General features: G+C 35.7%; 1 protein-coding gene across 7 annotated transcripts in view; it reads right to left on the minus strand.

Moving 5' to 3' along the window:
* The window catches only part of LOC111055186 (sarcolemmal membrane-associated protein), a 56,096-nt gene that overhangs the window by 4,573 nt on the left and 35,246 nt on the right, over window positions 1-16,277 (minus strand). For 5 of the 7 annotated variants that reach the window (XM_039443004.1, XM_039443008.1, XM_039443006.1 and 2 more), the window contains 4 exons: window positions 15,787-15,940; window positions 6,557-6,779; window positions 5,437-5,557; window positions 3,924-4,058 (listed from right to left, as the gene is read on the minus strand). In XM_039443004.1, coding sequence (XP_039298938.1) covers window positions 3,924-4,058; window positions 5,437-5,557; window positions 6,557-6,779; window positions 15,787-15,940 — 633 coding nt within the window. Of the gene's footprint in view, window positions 1-2,875; window positions 3,184-3,923; window positions 4,059-5,436; window positions 5,558-6,556; window positions 6,780-15,786; window positions 15,941-16,277 lie in introns of all 7 variants that reach the window. The other 2 variants (XR_005573296.1, XR_005573294.1) reach the window with 1 other exon arrangement.

Here is a 16,277-nt window from a genome sequence, read left to right on the forward strand (position 1 = left end):
ATCACACCCTGTCACATGCTTTGCCCTTTTGTAATCAGCCAATTGACCGAAACCAATAAATTGTCATTGAAATGCAATTATGGTTACAACAACATTCTGGCGAAGATAACTTGTCCTTCAAGTCAATATTCAATATTATGTCACATTCATCCTAATAATAATTATTATTATTGAAACAAACTTATTCATCCTACTATGGTTCATCCATACTTATTCATCTACTTATTCATCCTACACATTCATCCTAATAATAATTATTATTATTGAAACGAACTTATTCATCCTTCTATGGTTAGAAATGAATGAGTTTGTTTAAATTTAATTAATTAATTGTAATTTGCATACAAAGCATTATTGGCGTAATATTCAATATTGGATTGAAAGACTAGTCATCCTACTGAAAGCAATAAAAACCTCAAAACGAAAGTCTCCCTAAAACGCGTCCCCTGAGATCATTTATAAGCTGAGACACACTTGAAAATGTCAATCCTGTTTCAAAACTTTCAAGTTTAGATGGAATACGCTTTATAGCTTGAGCAATAAACAGATGGTTCAATTGTTATTACTTGAAAATTAGACCAACCTTAACATGTCAGTCCTTCGCACTCAATATTGGAAGCTCTATGTACTGTACTCAATTTGACTTAGATCAATAAAATCTGTTAAATCATTGATTCATTTGTTAGAATACAGTGCAGTATTTCACATATCTTAATCATTTCCGTATCAACGATTGTTATATAATTTTAAAAAATCCATGAAGTGTTAAGCACACAAATGATATATAGTATATTTTTCATTATTACAGACCAAATAATGATATAGTATCTAATAACCATTACCATTGATTCCAACTTGAAGCAGAATTATTTACTGCACATGCAAATAATTTACTGTACATTAGCCATCATCATTCAAGGTGCCATAGTCAGTTTGGTTACAATCTATTGAATACCAGGGAAATTGAAAAGGTGATTTGTAATAACATATCTACTGCTTGAAAGGTTTTAACGATTTCCAAATAATTCAAAATAATTAGTAGTATCCCGAGAGACAGAGAACTAAGGTATTCATTCCCGATTATGTCTACCTACACCCAGACTAGCGACACTATTTTCTCTAGATCATGGAAAACATTTCTAATTGTTTTTTTTTTAATGTTGATACCAATAATAATGATAATAAAGTGATCGCTCTACAACAGTATGCATATAATATATTATGCATTCTTATGTGTTTCAAACTATACACTTATGTAACAAAACACTAAATACCATCAATTGGTCAATCTTTAATTAATTCATTCATTATATTATCTACTTCATCACCCAAATAACTACCCATTAACAGGAATTATAAACACAAATAGACCTACGTAAATACTATCAAAAAAATTTAAACAAACAAATTCTAATCGACAAACAACATTAGTTAAACAATAGGAACCCGGATAAACATTGATCTCAGGATGTAAAACCATCTATGAGGTGAGGGATTAGTTTTGTAGGTGAAACTTTGGAAGATTCCTCCTCTAAAAAGATTCTTGAATTATTATTATTTACAAATGTCTTCAAGAAATAGAATTTGAATGGTAACGTGATCTTCTTAAATTGATAAGTTAGCAAACTGGGACGGGTTATAGTGAAATTCACTTCAAAATGTCAATATTAGGTGGATGGGAAGCACTGATGAGAAATGCTGACAGTTTATGAGTGAACCTCTTCTCAGAAAAGCTAGTTTTATGGAACAAAGAACACTTAAAACGATAGTTTTGCGAATAGATCTGAACCAATCACATTACTTTTTGTTTAATAATTGAATCAAAGACAATAGGAATGATATTGGGTCAATAATGAAAACAAACGATCTATTGTCTTGTATTATGCACCCATGCTTTGTAACGGATCTCCGTAAAACTCACCCCTAGGAAGTATGTTTACAAAAACCTCCAAGAAGTAACTGAATAAGAAGTTTAAATTCAATGTTTAATGCCTTCCAAGCCAGCCAGTGTGCAAAAAAGCGCCCGATAATAAACAGTTTTTTTTAACAATTCCACATTACATGGATAAGAGTATAAAAGTACCGGTATTATATTCGAAAACTTTCCATAACAAAGAGTCCCAACAACTGCAATAAGCCACTAGCACTATTAGCTTCAGGTGTTGAAGAAGAATATTTAAAATATTTATAGAGATACTATACTTTGATGCACTGGAATAATTATTTTATATCATTATTTTTATTGGTCGATTATTAATTAAATAATCGAAAAATTGATTATCATTTTTTTATTATTATTATATTCTTGATGATTGATTTTCTAAATAAAGGCAGAATTTCAATCATTATTATCTAATTTTGGACCCAATCACGAACAGTCACAAAAAATGAAATAAAAGCAAACAAAATATTGAACATTCAGAAAATTGTGTTGGATGATTATTGAAATGTGAGCTTTTAATTAATTATTTTGTTGATGTTTAGACTGATTGGATGTTTTTTTTAATACAGCAAGTAATATTAGATTAGAATCGGAATTTCAAATCGATTTGAGGAGGGAGATGAAATAATTATTTTATTAATGTCTAGATTGAATAAATGTTCTTTTCAATTTACAAATAATATTAGATTTTAACTGAAATTTTAGATCGGATGGAGATCTAAGAGAAGAAGGCTGAAATGATAATGTTCTAATTATTTTAAATAAAGGTGTAATTCTATCAAATTTGTTATTAATTAAGATGAGACGTTAGATAAGGTATAACGAAGCAGGAAATGGGCAACACAAACCACAGGCTAAGTGAGTGAGAATGAAGATACTAAGTCAGTCCACCCCAGATACACCAAAAATCAAACTTTCAAAAAATTATTTTACCTTTAGGTTGGGCATGAACGTTTCTCTTTGCTGGCCATAGCCTCATTGGGAAGGCACTTGGGAAAAGGCACTATCATTTAAGGGCAAACTACGTTTAATAACTAGCTTTTACATCACTGATCGAGAATGAGTCATTATATATAATTTACATTTATCCAACGAAAAATAAAAAAACAAAAATGTCGCGAATTGGTAACTACAAGTACAAGATATAGGTTGGGGAAGAATCAGGAAGAAAATGACTAATTCGAGAGAGAGATGAAAACGTAGAAGGCGACGATAACAATAACCAGACTCAGAAGAGGTACCTGATAAGAGAAAATAAAACAATATAAATTGAAAACACTGTCTTGTTTTTCATACTTATGAGCATTGAAACTAAAAAGAAAATTAAGAATTGAATATTTCAAATTTTATCTGGATAATAAAATGATTAGATCTGAGTAAAGACAATATATCGTGTTTCAATTCCGTTATAAAACAATAAATTTTTATTGTTCTTGAATCCGTTCTTGAAAAATGATAAGAAATGCAGATGAAAATTCAGTATTTCAGCATTCAGATCTCCCAAAAGAAAAAGAAATTAGGATTTCAAATATCATTCCATAACAAAAAAAAAAAAAAACTGAAATATAATAAATACTACAACTGTCACAGTAACAATCAATATAGTGGAATATAGTGGCCTCTATTTAATGACTAGTTTTTGCCAAAAGATCATAACTCTTCTATTGGGTTTTGTGTTATGGCCTAAGCAGCCACTTTTCGCCTTGATAAACTTTTGCAAGCTACTGAGTAGAATTACTAATGATTTTAATGTTAATCGCATTGGCTATAATATCGATACAAATCGATTAATTAATATAATATCACCAGAAAATTTTTAATATAATATCACCAGAAAATTTTTAATATAATATCACCAGAAAAATTCTATCTGCTAAGTTCCAGAAACTATAAAAGCACACGCTAAAGAGTAGAGTTGGAAATTAATCTTGGATTAGAATACAATTTTTTGATAGAGTAGAAAATTGATAGAATTACTCACAAAATATGGATGATGCGTTAACGATTCATATTCAGTGCGAACTTTATGCAGTTCACTAGTGAGGTTAGACTTCTCCTCAGTGACACGAACATACTGTTCTTTATACTGAATCAGTTCTTCTCTCATGTCACAAATCTGTAAAGGATATTCATATGTGACACATCATGTTATTCATTTACTTACAACAGTTGCACAGAACAGTTGGAATTCTTATCACTCTGCAACTGAACGAAATTATACCATTTCCAGCAGCAATTGATCAAAAATAAACATAAGCCTTTTTCAAATCTTACTCAATCTATTTATTTATCTACGAGGGACATTTCATAAATATTGCACAGGTTAGTACCACAGCGGAATAGATGATCGCAATACGACATCTGTAGTACGAAGCAGTATGGCATTTTTCTTCATTTTTAGCGTATTCCATTCTCAAGTTATGAGACTTTGAAATGGAGTCTACACGTGTCTCGGGTACTGTGACTATTGAAGACTTCTAGCATGCATTAAGATTTAGATGTAACGTCAAAAAATCCACAGTGACATTTGTGGTGAGTTAACAGTGGACCGTAGAACACTTTCTCTCAATTAATCCAATGAGTGGAGAGGTTCATTATCACCACGACCAAAAAAATTGTCGACGAGCTCAACCAAAGGCCAAACAAATGAAGATCTTTGCATTGGATTGCCAAGGGATCATCATGACAGACAGAGTTCTATAGGCAAGACGTGTCACGGTAGTTTACTATCGTGATTTCCTGCAGAATCTGCACAGAAAAGTGCACAAGAACCGACATCAGTTGCTCAATGATAAACCACTCATTCTCCATGACAATGCACGCCCGCATATTGACATGTCATAACCAAGCTGTTGCCTCATCTAACCTGCAGCCCGGACATTAGTCCAACATACTACAAGCTATTCACAATGTTGAAAAAACCTATGCATGACGTCGTTTTTGATCTCTGGAAGAGCATTCTAGCGCTGATACCCGAGCCATCCGACAGATGAACAAAGATGGTATCCTCCATAATATAGTAAAGCTTCCAGCTCGTTGGGATTCGGTCATTGAAAATCAGAAAGAATATATTGAAGGAATGTGAAGAGATATTTTAGTAAAAATGAAAATGTGAGTGAAAAACATTTGTGTGCATTATCTATGAACTGACCCTTTACCTCTTGTATTTACTGAGTTTTAGAGCAAAATTGATACTCTACAACTGAACAAAATTATACCACATTTGCCCAGTAACAAATCAAAGTCCATGCTCAATAAATTACCAATGCTTCATATAAATGTTTTCACATTCTATTTATTCATTTGATACAGATTGAAAAGGCTCTCAAGATGTTTTTCAATACAATTGATTCATTTCAGAAACGAAGGCTCACAGACTAATCCACGAAGAAATGTGAAGGAGAATGAAAAGAGTAGTATATTGTCAACAATAAAAAATCAAACAAATTAAAATTGAAAACTTCGACAAGAAAATGATCGAAAATATAGCTAACCTGTTTTTCTAGTGATTCTATAACACCGGTAGATTGAGCTCGTTCTTCTTCTCTAATTTGTGCAACTTTCTCAGTAGCAGCAGCCAATTGTTGTTTCAACTTATCCACTTCACCTTTACAACTGCAACATTACAAAAAAAACAACATCATATTTGAATCTCATTTTTAGGAAATTCAATAAATTGTAGTGAATGAAATAAATGTTGTTTTCTCAAACTGTTCCATTCTTACACTATCACCCGGCCAAAACAGTAATATTAGACAATAGTCGACAGTAATCGGCTTGAGTTAACAAACATCGGCTTGAAATGTTGAACATAAACGACCTCTAGCATGGGATATTTATCTTCTTATGCTATCTTTTCTCTATGGCGTGACTTTGACGATGTCAACGCTCTCAATTCACAACGATCAGTAGAGCAGGTTTCAGTGATTGTACGGACACTACTACTAATAATAATAATAAAATCGAGAGACCTGGCTGGCTCAGGTCTGGTGTCAGAGTTTTCAGGTGGCACCAGATCAATTTCAGGGTCACTGACATGACCTAACGACTGTTTTTAGGCAGCCGGGACCTTAACGTGTCCATACCGAATTTATAATTCCTGATTTTGTTTACGTTCATGTATATGCGATCTACACCATTATCACGTTTTTTTTCTTTGAAAGTGTATGCTAAATTTTTGTTGAAAGTGTTTGCTAAATTTTTTTGTTTCATACGATTTTCTATTTTCCTCAAATTGGAGTGCTTACTGAATCGGAGTGCGGAGTGCTCGTTGCTAGCGCATAAACTTTGTTTTGCTGGCAACGCCAATATGCTATTATATATTATATTATTATTATCATCATCCAAAACGCTACTACATTATTTATTTATACATTGATAGATAGATACAATATCATGCTAAACTATGAATGATAGTGAAAGGAACAACAGGCTAAAAGGCCCAAAACTGTTCCTTTCCCAAATTTAGATAGAAACTGTCCAAAAATAGATTATGTTTACACTTCATGATTTTTGTCCAATTTCGAGTCCAAAATATTTATAAACTAGGAATTTAGAATTTAGAATTTAGAAAAGTTATTGTCACAGTGGGAATCGTCCCTAAAGTGAACTTACAGAAGGTTGGAAGTCTCCAGCTTGTGGATGCCTGATTTGAGCGTGGTGACCTGTAGGTGAGCCTCGTTGAGTTGTTCGAGGGTCTTGGGAAGTTGCCTTCTCAGCTGATCGGCACTCAGCTCTTGCTCGCGATGAGTGCTCTCCATATCGTTCAACCGGTCTCGCAGCAATTTCATTTCGTTGTGGGTTTGTTTGGCTGCCTGTTGCGCGTCCAACAATTGCCCTGTAATCGATTCATAAATACAATACAAAATTATGTTTATACATTAGCTAGGAATATTGTGTTATAAGTTGAAAATCAGGTGACATATTATCATAGGGTACTGATAGTGTAAATTTACTGTTGTAATATATGTGTATTCTGTATCATGTTGTATATATTTGATTCTTGTATTGTATCTGAAGACCTCAGATATGGCTGCAATAAAGTTTCTATTCTATTCTACAACGTATAGGTTGCCTAGACGAAACACCGATGATACAGCCCGGATCCTATTATGAGTTGCGAGTTTTATTATAATAAAAAATAATAATACAAAATTTATCCGACTCTGCCATAAGATAAAATTATTTTATTTATATCATACATTATGATATTATGATACAAATGATATTTATATTTTAATGAATAAATAAATAAGTTATTGAAATAATTAATAAAAACATTTCAATTATTGGGAAATTGGAGTTGTTCCTTTCAATTCACAAAACATACAATACAATTTCATTTCATTTATTTATTTATATTTTTTACAAAGAAGCACTGATTGGGAGAGAAAAACTAAGGATACTCCTTGTACTATTTCTTTCCCAAATTTAGATAACACTTTAAAAGTCCAAAATAGGGTTATGATTTCACTTTACTAAAATTTAGTCCATTTTCACTCAAAAACAACGAAAACTAAGATTTTTAAATTTTGACGGTTGAAAACAGAATAAAAAACAAAATTATCACACTCAAATCATCATTAATTGGAAAATTTTTGAGTTATTTTACAAAATTTAGAGCCATCAGAAAAAACACAACTCACTATTCAGCACAGCTGATCTTATTTCTTATTTTAGTTTCTTATTTCCCAATTTGTAGAACATTTTCATATGTTATGTTACAAAACATATGTCGTAACTTTATAATCACACTGTAGTACTCTAAAGATAGTAAAATAATATAATGATAAAATCAAATCATCTTTAATCCTCAATAACACAATAGAACATATTCCTTTCACATAATCCAATTGGAAGATTTTATATACAAACTTGAATTTCGAAAAATAATTGGATCTTCTATGTACTGACATGAATTGAATACAAAAAAGTTATCGTACTGTTTTTCTAACCACTCTTTTGTGGAATTGGGTAAATTTTGAAGTTGAAATTTTACATACAGTTTTCTTTTTTTCAATCATATTATTTGTATTTTTCGTTTTTGTATTATTATAATATGTAATAGAGTTGAATGTAAGAGAGGGCCGACTGCGCCCTAACTTAGCTCTCAAGGAAAAATAAAGGCAATCATTCCATTTTATTATATTCTACTGTAATAGAAGTGTTTTTGAATGAATGACTAAATTTCAAATAGTTTTATTCGTTTTGCACCAACAAATCACACACGTGAAAACTCACAATTAAATGCAGATGATTTTTGAAAATTCTATATAAATCAATTACATCCATTTTATTTTTACAATAGATCTATAATAAATTATTACAAAAGGCAAATTAAGGAAATTATATGAAGTGTGTGAGATAAAGGTTCAATAAATTCTCCAATGAAACCAAACAGTTCCTGGGATGTAGAGGTTTCATATTATCTTGTCGAATTGACTCGATATTAACGAGCATATTTGCTAATTTAAAAATAGTAAGTTGAATTGAGAATAAAAAACCCAACAGGAAGAAGATATTCTCTATGTACTTTTGATATAAATAGCCAACTCATTGGTACATGCGTATATTCCATGAATCTGAGAAAAGTAATATTAAAGAGGAAAACATATTTTTATGTTCAAATATGATCAAAACATATTTGATCTGTTTGAAAAAAAGTTAAATTTATTTGAAATGTACAACACTTTTAGAAAAACTAAAATATCGGAAGTTTGGTCGAATTGGGAAGAGTTGCAATTTAACAAAAAATCTGGCAACGCCGATAATTGATCACCTAAAGGCTCAATCATCAAATTAGTTTATTCCGATAAGATTGTGAAGGGAATCCCCTTCCTGGCTTCCATGTCATTAGCATTCGTTGCCTTGGCAACCCTTCACACTAAAAGTTTGTTATCTTGTTTTACGATTAGTGATTAATACCAGGCGCACACCAACGTGAAAGTTTTGTTGTGGTGCGAATTCAAATTCAATTCGCAGAACTTGCCGTGTGTAAATTTAATACCATTGCAGTGTATGTGCTGGCGCAAACCAATGCGTTGCGAAATATTCCCTTGCGAATAATTCGCTGCTTTAGCTACATGCAGCATTTGCAGCGCTTTTTCGTGTTGCGAATTTTGTGTCGAGTTCTGGAACTACACTAGTTTCGTCTGCCTTGTAAACAACAAAGTCAACTCGAATATTCCCGCACTCCACATTGCGATTATTTCGCTTCCCAATGTGCATGCCCCAATAATTCGCAACGAAAACTTCGTTTGGGAACCGCAGTCTGAATTCTTGAAAATTCCGCAACGAATTTGTACGCATCGGTGTGCGCATACCTTAATGATCAAGTTTTGTTAAAGTAAAGTTCAATTCAACAGTATAATTTTTCATTTTATTTTTAGCATTGTCAGTTCTTTACATTGATAGCAGCGGTAAATAAAATAATAAAATGCCTAGAAAAAGGTAGATGGAACCTATAGTAGATCCGATCGTGAATTATAGCTGTGAAAGGATGCATGAAGAGAGAAGACAAACTTTGACAATGATGAAAGATTTATCGCTACAAAGACTAATAAAATCATTTTCGGGAGAAGCAGGTGAGCAAAATGATAATTTCACACAAAACATAAAACTAGTAGGAAAAGCTGGAAATTGGAAAGATGAAGATATGAAACTTATTTGTAGGTTGAAAACAACCGGAGCTGCTCTAACTTGCCTAGAGGCACACCCGGAGCTATTAGAGGAGGGTACAACATTTCAGTACTATGAAAGGATTTTAATACAAAGGTTCAAGGAAACATGCGATCCCGAAAGGTGGTTACTCACTCTTAGTAGTATTAAACAAAAAAAAAAGACGAAAGTGTTAGAGCGTTTGCTGAAGGCTATTGAAGGCATTGAAGGCTATTCCCAAGTCAGCAGACCTACAGGAAGCCGCTTGTGCAACGAACTGTTCTAACAGCATTTATACAGGGTCTACAAGGTGCTGCAGGACTAGATCTCCGAATTCATCCAGCTGAGGACTTAGAATCAGCAATTGAGACAGCTGAGAGAATAGCTTTAGTAACCTCCAATCAACAGCAGGATGTGTTTTCAACAGTGTGTGATAATGGATTACTAGATCCCTCTGGGAGAAACCGAGTTTGTTCTGTACAGATACGACAATTTAGCTCTAATTATTCCAACCAACAAGCCAATACTTGCTTTGCTTGTGGAGGTAGAGTACACTTTGCCAGGGACTGTACTACCCAACACATGAAAGGACATAATAAATTTAAAAGGAGACTAATTGATAGAAAACAGGCTTTCACCATTCCAGAGACAACTAAAAGTCAGCAGAAATTCTGTTTTGTGTGTGGAGACCCACAGCATTCTGCTTATACTTGTAAATACAGAGTTCAGAGTCCAATCCAGGATGGGAATAAAATGATTCATGCACAATTCATCAATGACGACAGACGTAGATGGACCCCAAACGAATTGGGGCCGGGGGTTTCCCAGCTACCCGGCCACCAAGATTAAGGAAGTACACAGTTCCCAGTTTATCAACAGCCAAAAGTGGCATCTTTTTAAAGATGAGGATTGGCAAACAAGGAAAGAACATGTTGATAGACACTGGGGCTGAGGTCAGTATCCTCAAGGAGGCCATTCCAGGATTATCTATATCCATAACTAGTGAATCAATGATAGTAAGAGGAGTGACTGGAGACATTATAAAAATTAAGGGCAACCAAAGAGTAGATTTTGATGCTGCACATGTGATCATCATGCATACATTTGTGGTGGCAGACATTGATCTAAATGGAGATGGCTTAATAGGCCTGGATGTACTGGATAAGTTGGGAGCTGTGGTTGATGTTTGTAATGGTGATGCTACTTTGCAAGGAGTTTATGCTGAAACGCTAAGTATAAGAAAAGGAAAAAAGATGTGTGAGGAAGATATCTTGAGTGAAGGACAGCAAAGGAGGTGTTGTTTAGAACAAAAGGGTATTGAATCAACAGTTTGCCAAGATAATTATTTCGAAAGTAATAAGAACGATCAATGTAGTATACAGCCCAAAGACCAAACAAAAGGCAATCATTGTGACCAATCAAGCAGCCAAATGGAAAGGAGCACTCAGACAGTAAACCAGGAGGCAGAGTCAGGAATCAAATAACAGAAAAATGAAAAGGGAAGATCAAACCCTGAACTCACATCCACATTAAGGATGTTTGAACAAAAAAATTTTTCCACTTTTTTTGGAAACATTAAAGTTCATTCAGTCAAAACCGAATATGCTATTCGAAAAATTAAAAAAATATTGTGGCCTATGTGTGTGGTGACCTTGAAGTGTACATTTTGAGCATTTTTCGTACATCCTGCAAATGCAAACAATAAACACCACAGCAATGAAACTTTAGGACAATTTATCTTCAAAACATGCTCTTTCAAGTCGTCCATTTTTAATTACAAAATATTCTTGTTTTTTTACAAAATATTGATTTTTTATTGCGTTTTTTAGTGCAATCTTCAGTTTTATATTTATACTAGAATATGTGGGTTAGCTAGCTCTGTGCTAATAGGTAGCTATTAGGTAAGCTGACACACAACCAAGCAGCTTTACAGTGAAACACTGTCAGCATTAGTTAAAGGTGAAACATGGATGCCATTCACTAGCAATACTGACTGTTGAAAGTGAACTACCCTTTAGAGTACCCGAGTCGGTCAGCACTGACTGAATGGGAAGCATTGATGTTATTCATAAGGAATGCTGACAGTTGAAAGTGAATCTTCTCACAGTAAGTGGCTAGCCTCTTCAAGAGGCTTCAAGGGCCAAGAACATTTTCAGGCTAGTCTACAACAATCAATTAGTTACGAAAGCCTGCTACTGTGAATAGATTTTTTCATTGGGGGTGAGTTCTTTTACGAAAGACTTACTATTTCGACTACCTTCTTTTGCGAGGGGAAGTGGTCTGGTAGTAAAGTGGGGGAAGAGAGAGATTGCATTGCAAGCTTCACTACACTCAGCGCTACGAGTGTCAAACTCCCGAACTATGCTCCTCCAACGCCAAGGAAGGAAGCCATTCAAACGTTATTAAAGGTTAAGGCTAAAGAAGGTTATAAATCTAAGAAAACAGATAGAACACCTTTGGAGTTCATTCACTTAGACATGTGTTGGTACCAGCTCAGTCAGAAATGCTGATAGAAGAAACAACAAACCAGGAGATTCACAAGGAAGATGTCCTTATTGAGCCCATCCCTCTCCCCTCAGGTCTAGAAATTGGTAGAAGCATACATAAACCGAATCATGGACAGACAGTGATGAGTGTGGTGAATCTGACTCCAAGTCCAATATATATTCATCGAAACAGTTGATGGAACAAGCAGAATTTATCCAAAATGTTGAACCAGATATTCAGATAGCAACGTTGAATAAAGCTGATTGGAAGCTTAAACTAGAATTGCAAGACAAACTGGTTCACCTTTCTTCAAGTGATGCCAAGATTATAGGAGCAGTGCTACAACAGTATTCTCATGTTTATGAAGAGCCAGGACTAGAGGGCTTTAATATCAATGTACAGCACCGTATCCCAACTAATGAGAATCAACCTATTACAAAAATACCTAACAGGGTTCCATTTAATATAAGACCAGTTGCCAGTTGTTGAAAAACATATAACTGAAATGCTAAAAACGGGAGTGATAGCTCCTTACACTAGCCCCTGGAGTGCACCAGTTGTATTGGAAAGGAAGAAAACCACAGATGGAAGTGTTGAATACCGTTTCTGCACCTACTTTCGAGCCCTTAATCAAATCACTAAGGCAGATGCCTACCCACTACCCTTGATAAATGAGACCCTTGAAAGTCTGGGCAAAAGCCTTTGGATCTTCGAAGTGGCTACCATCAGATCTCCATAGCAGAGCAGACAGCATTTACAACAGTAGGAGGACACTATGAATACAAAAGACTAGAAAAAATACTAGAAAATGTACTGTCTGTCTGTAGTTTTCTGCTCGTAAGCAGGTCCTTCTATATGGCAGCAGCCCTCCACTCTCTTCTATTCTCTGCCAGTCGCTTCGTTGCATAGTAGCTCATCCCCTCCTTGATGTCGTCCAACATTTTGTATCTTCTTCTCCCTCTTCCTCTTCTTCCCTGAATGGTCCCCTCCATGGCATCCACCAACAAGCATTGCCGTCTCATCCAATGTCCCAGCCATCTCCTCTTTCTTCCCTTTATCACATCCAGCAGACTCCTTCTTTCCCCAACCCTCCAACCTCCTCGTTTGTAACTTTATCCCTCCAACTGATCCCCTCCATCCTTCTCCATATCCACATTTCCAATGCCTCAAGCCTCCTCTTATTCTCCTAGAAATATTTAAAAAGGCAAATCTAAAGGTGAATTAACAGAAATGCGACTTTGCAAAACAAACTGTAAAATATTTGGGACACCTAGTAACTTCAGATGGGGTGAAACCAGACCCTGGTTTAAAATATACTATTATACTATGAAACTCAATATTTAAAATATACTAGAAATATTTTAAAAGGCAAATCTAAAGGTGAATTTAGAGAAATGCGACTTAGCTTAGCAAAGCAAACTGTAAAATATTTGGGACACCTAGTAACTTCGGATGGGGTGAAACCAGACCCTGAAAAATTTCAACCAACAAATATTCAAGAAGCTAGAAGAGCACTGGGACTCTGGTTATTATCGACGGTTTGCTCCCGATTTTGCAAGAATTGCAGCCATTTACTTAGTTGACTAAGAAGGAGGTTCCCTTTGAGTGGGGTCCAAAACAAGAGAATTCGTTCCAGAATTTGAAGGAAATTCTTTGTTCAGATTATGTGTTAATCTTCCCTGACTTTGAAAAAAAAATGTATCCTGGCCACTGATGCTTCCGGGACAGCGATAGGAGCTGTGCTTTCTCAGCAAACAGATGAGGGAGAGAGACCAGTGGCATATGCAAGTCCCCAATTGTATCCAGCAGAGAAGAAATATTCAACTACTGAAAGGGAATTGCTGACAGTAGTGTGGACAACACGTCAATTCAGGTGTTACTTGCTAGGGAGAGAATTTTCCTTGGTAACTGACCATACTGCACTGCGTTGGATGCTAAGTTTGAGGGATCCTTCATCTCGTCTAAAAAGATGGGCCCTGAGGCTTGAAGAATTTGATTATGAAGTTATTCACAGACCTGGAAAGAACCATGTTAATGCAGATGCACTGAGTAGGAGAGTAGGAGGAGTCACAATTCTAAACTTTGATGATAAAGAGCTCCATGAGCAGCATCAGAAGGATGAATGGTGCTGTTGTCTGTTAAGAAATGTTAATGGAATTGTCAAACATGATACAATTCTGTGGACAGGAGGCCAAAATGAGCCATTGGAGTAGAGGGTGGTAGTCCCTTCCTCTCTGAGAAAGATAGTTATGAGACTTTGTCACGAGACTCCTTGGGCTGGACATCCCGGCATTGAAAGAACCCTCCTTAGGGTTTAACAACAATACTACTGGCCTGGAATGGCAAGAGAGGTTGAACAATATGTAAGACAATGCAACAATTGTGCTATACGTAAAACTCCCTGTGCCTTGAAAGTGCCCTTGGAAAACGCCTATGAACCAACTTATCCCATGGAATTAGTGTCAATGGATGTGGTTGGTCCCTTGCCAACAAGCACTCATGGAAATCGTTACTATGTGAGTTTCATAGACCACTTTACCAGGTTTGCAGAAGCCCTTCCACTACCAGACCAAACTGCCGAATCAAATGCCAGAGCCTTGGTTACACAAATCATATCCAGACATGGTGTACCAACCCGACTGATGACAGACCAAGGCAAATACTTCTTGTCAAAGCTATTTGTGGAAGTATGTAACCAGCTGGGAATAGCAAAAATTCAGACCACTGCATACCACCCAGAAGGCAATGGGAGAATAGAGAGGTTACATCACACCCTCAATGAGAGTATGGCTCACTTTGTTCAACGGGATGGTAGTGACTGGGACAACTGGCTGACTTATGTTCTGATCGCTTATAATTCGGTTCCTCATTCTTTAACAGGGTATTCCCCATTCTTTCTATGTCGGGGTCATGAAATGGTGTTACCTGCCAATCAACCTATATTTCAAGACCTGAAGCATTGTTCAGTAGGAGAGCATTTGAAGACATTGAAAATGAGACTGGGTGAGGCTCATCAACAAGCTGTCAAGAGTTCCTCGGAAGCAGCAGATAAACGGCTCATAACCGCTAATAAAGGCAGAAAACCAAGAGAATTCAAAGCTGAAGATACAGTTTATCTGCACAATTCCGCAGTAAAGCCTGGAGAATCGAATAAATTCCATCTCCCTTGGGTGGGACCATTTGAAGTGAGTAAGAAGATGTCCCCAGTGACCTATATGGTGATCTTGCCCGATGGTCGCCAGATCAACGTTCACGTGAACCGCTTGAAACCTTGCCTCAAACCCAAGGATGAGGAGAGACTAAGTTCCAGTCACGTTGCTGAAGAGATTGTGGCAGATGAACAGTAGGAGGAAGACAACCTGGAGCAGGAAGTACCAGAGTCGGATGAGCATGACCCATCTTATGTGCCCAGGGGTAGGGATCAAACCATCACAAGAACCTCGCCATATAATTTGAGACAAAGGAACAATTATAGTTCTTTTTAAACGGTAGGGGAGTGTGAAGGGAATCCCCTTCATGGCTTCCATGTCATTGGCATTCGTTGCCTTGGCAACCCTTCAGACTAAAAGTTTGTTATCTTGTTTACGATTAGTGATTAATGTTCAAGTTTTGTTAAAGTAAAGTTCAATTCAACAGTATAATTTTTCATTTTACTTTCAGCATTGTCGGTTCTTTACAAGATAACAAAGGAAAACACTCACGTTTTAAAGATTCAATTTGTTCGATGTCCTTGTTTGTGGACAGAGATGCCTCCTCTTTCTTCTCTTCAGCATTCATCACAAAGGACATTGACTCGATTTGTTCCTTGACAACTTTTATTGACGTTTCCAGCTCTTTCTGCCGTTGCAAAGCATGCTGAAAATTGCAAAACCAATTACAAAAAATGAAAAACTCAATTGTCAATCTGTAAAAAAATACCAAGATCTATAAATGTTTCAATCTGTAATCAGATATTCTATCAGTCGGCATGGTAGGAAGCTCTCCGATTGGCTGATTCACGAACGCCAACCCAATCAGCTGATAATCAACCAATCGGGGAGCTTCCTGTCCTGTTGACTCGTCCGCCGCCAGTGCAAAAACGACTGAAAAACGCTCCATGTGGCTTGGCCCTTAGTATCTACCATCGAGAAAAGATAGCATAGATGCTATATTTTTTCTATGTATCTACATTATTCTTCTGAGTTATTCATTC

Source organism: Nilaparvata lugens, chromosome X, assembly GCF_014356525.2.
Source record: "Nilaparvata lugens isolate BPH chromosome X, ASM1435652v1, whole genome shotgun sequence".
Classification (NCBI taxonomy): Eukaryota; Metazoa; Arthropoda; class Insecta; order Hemiptera; family Delphacidae; genus Nilaparvata; species Nilaparvata lugens.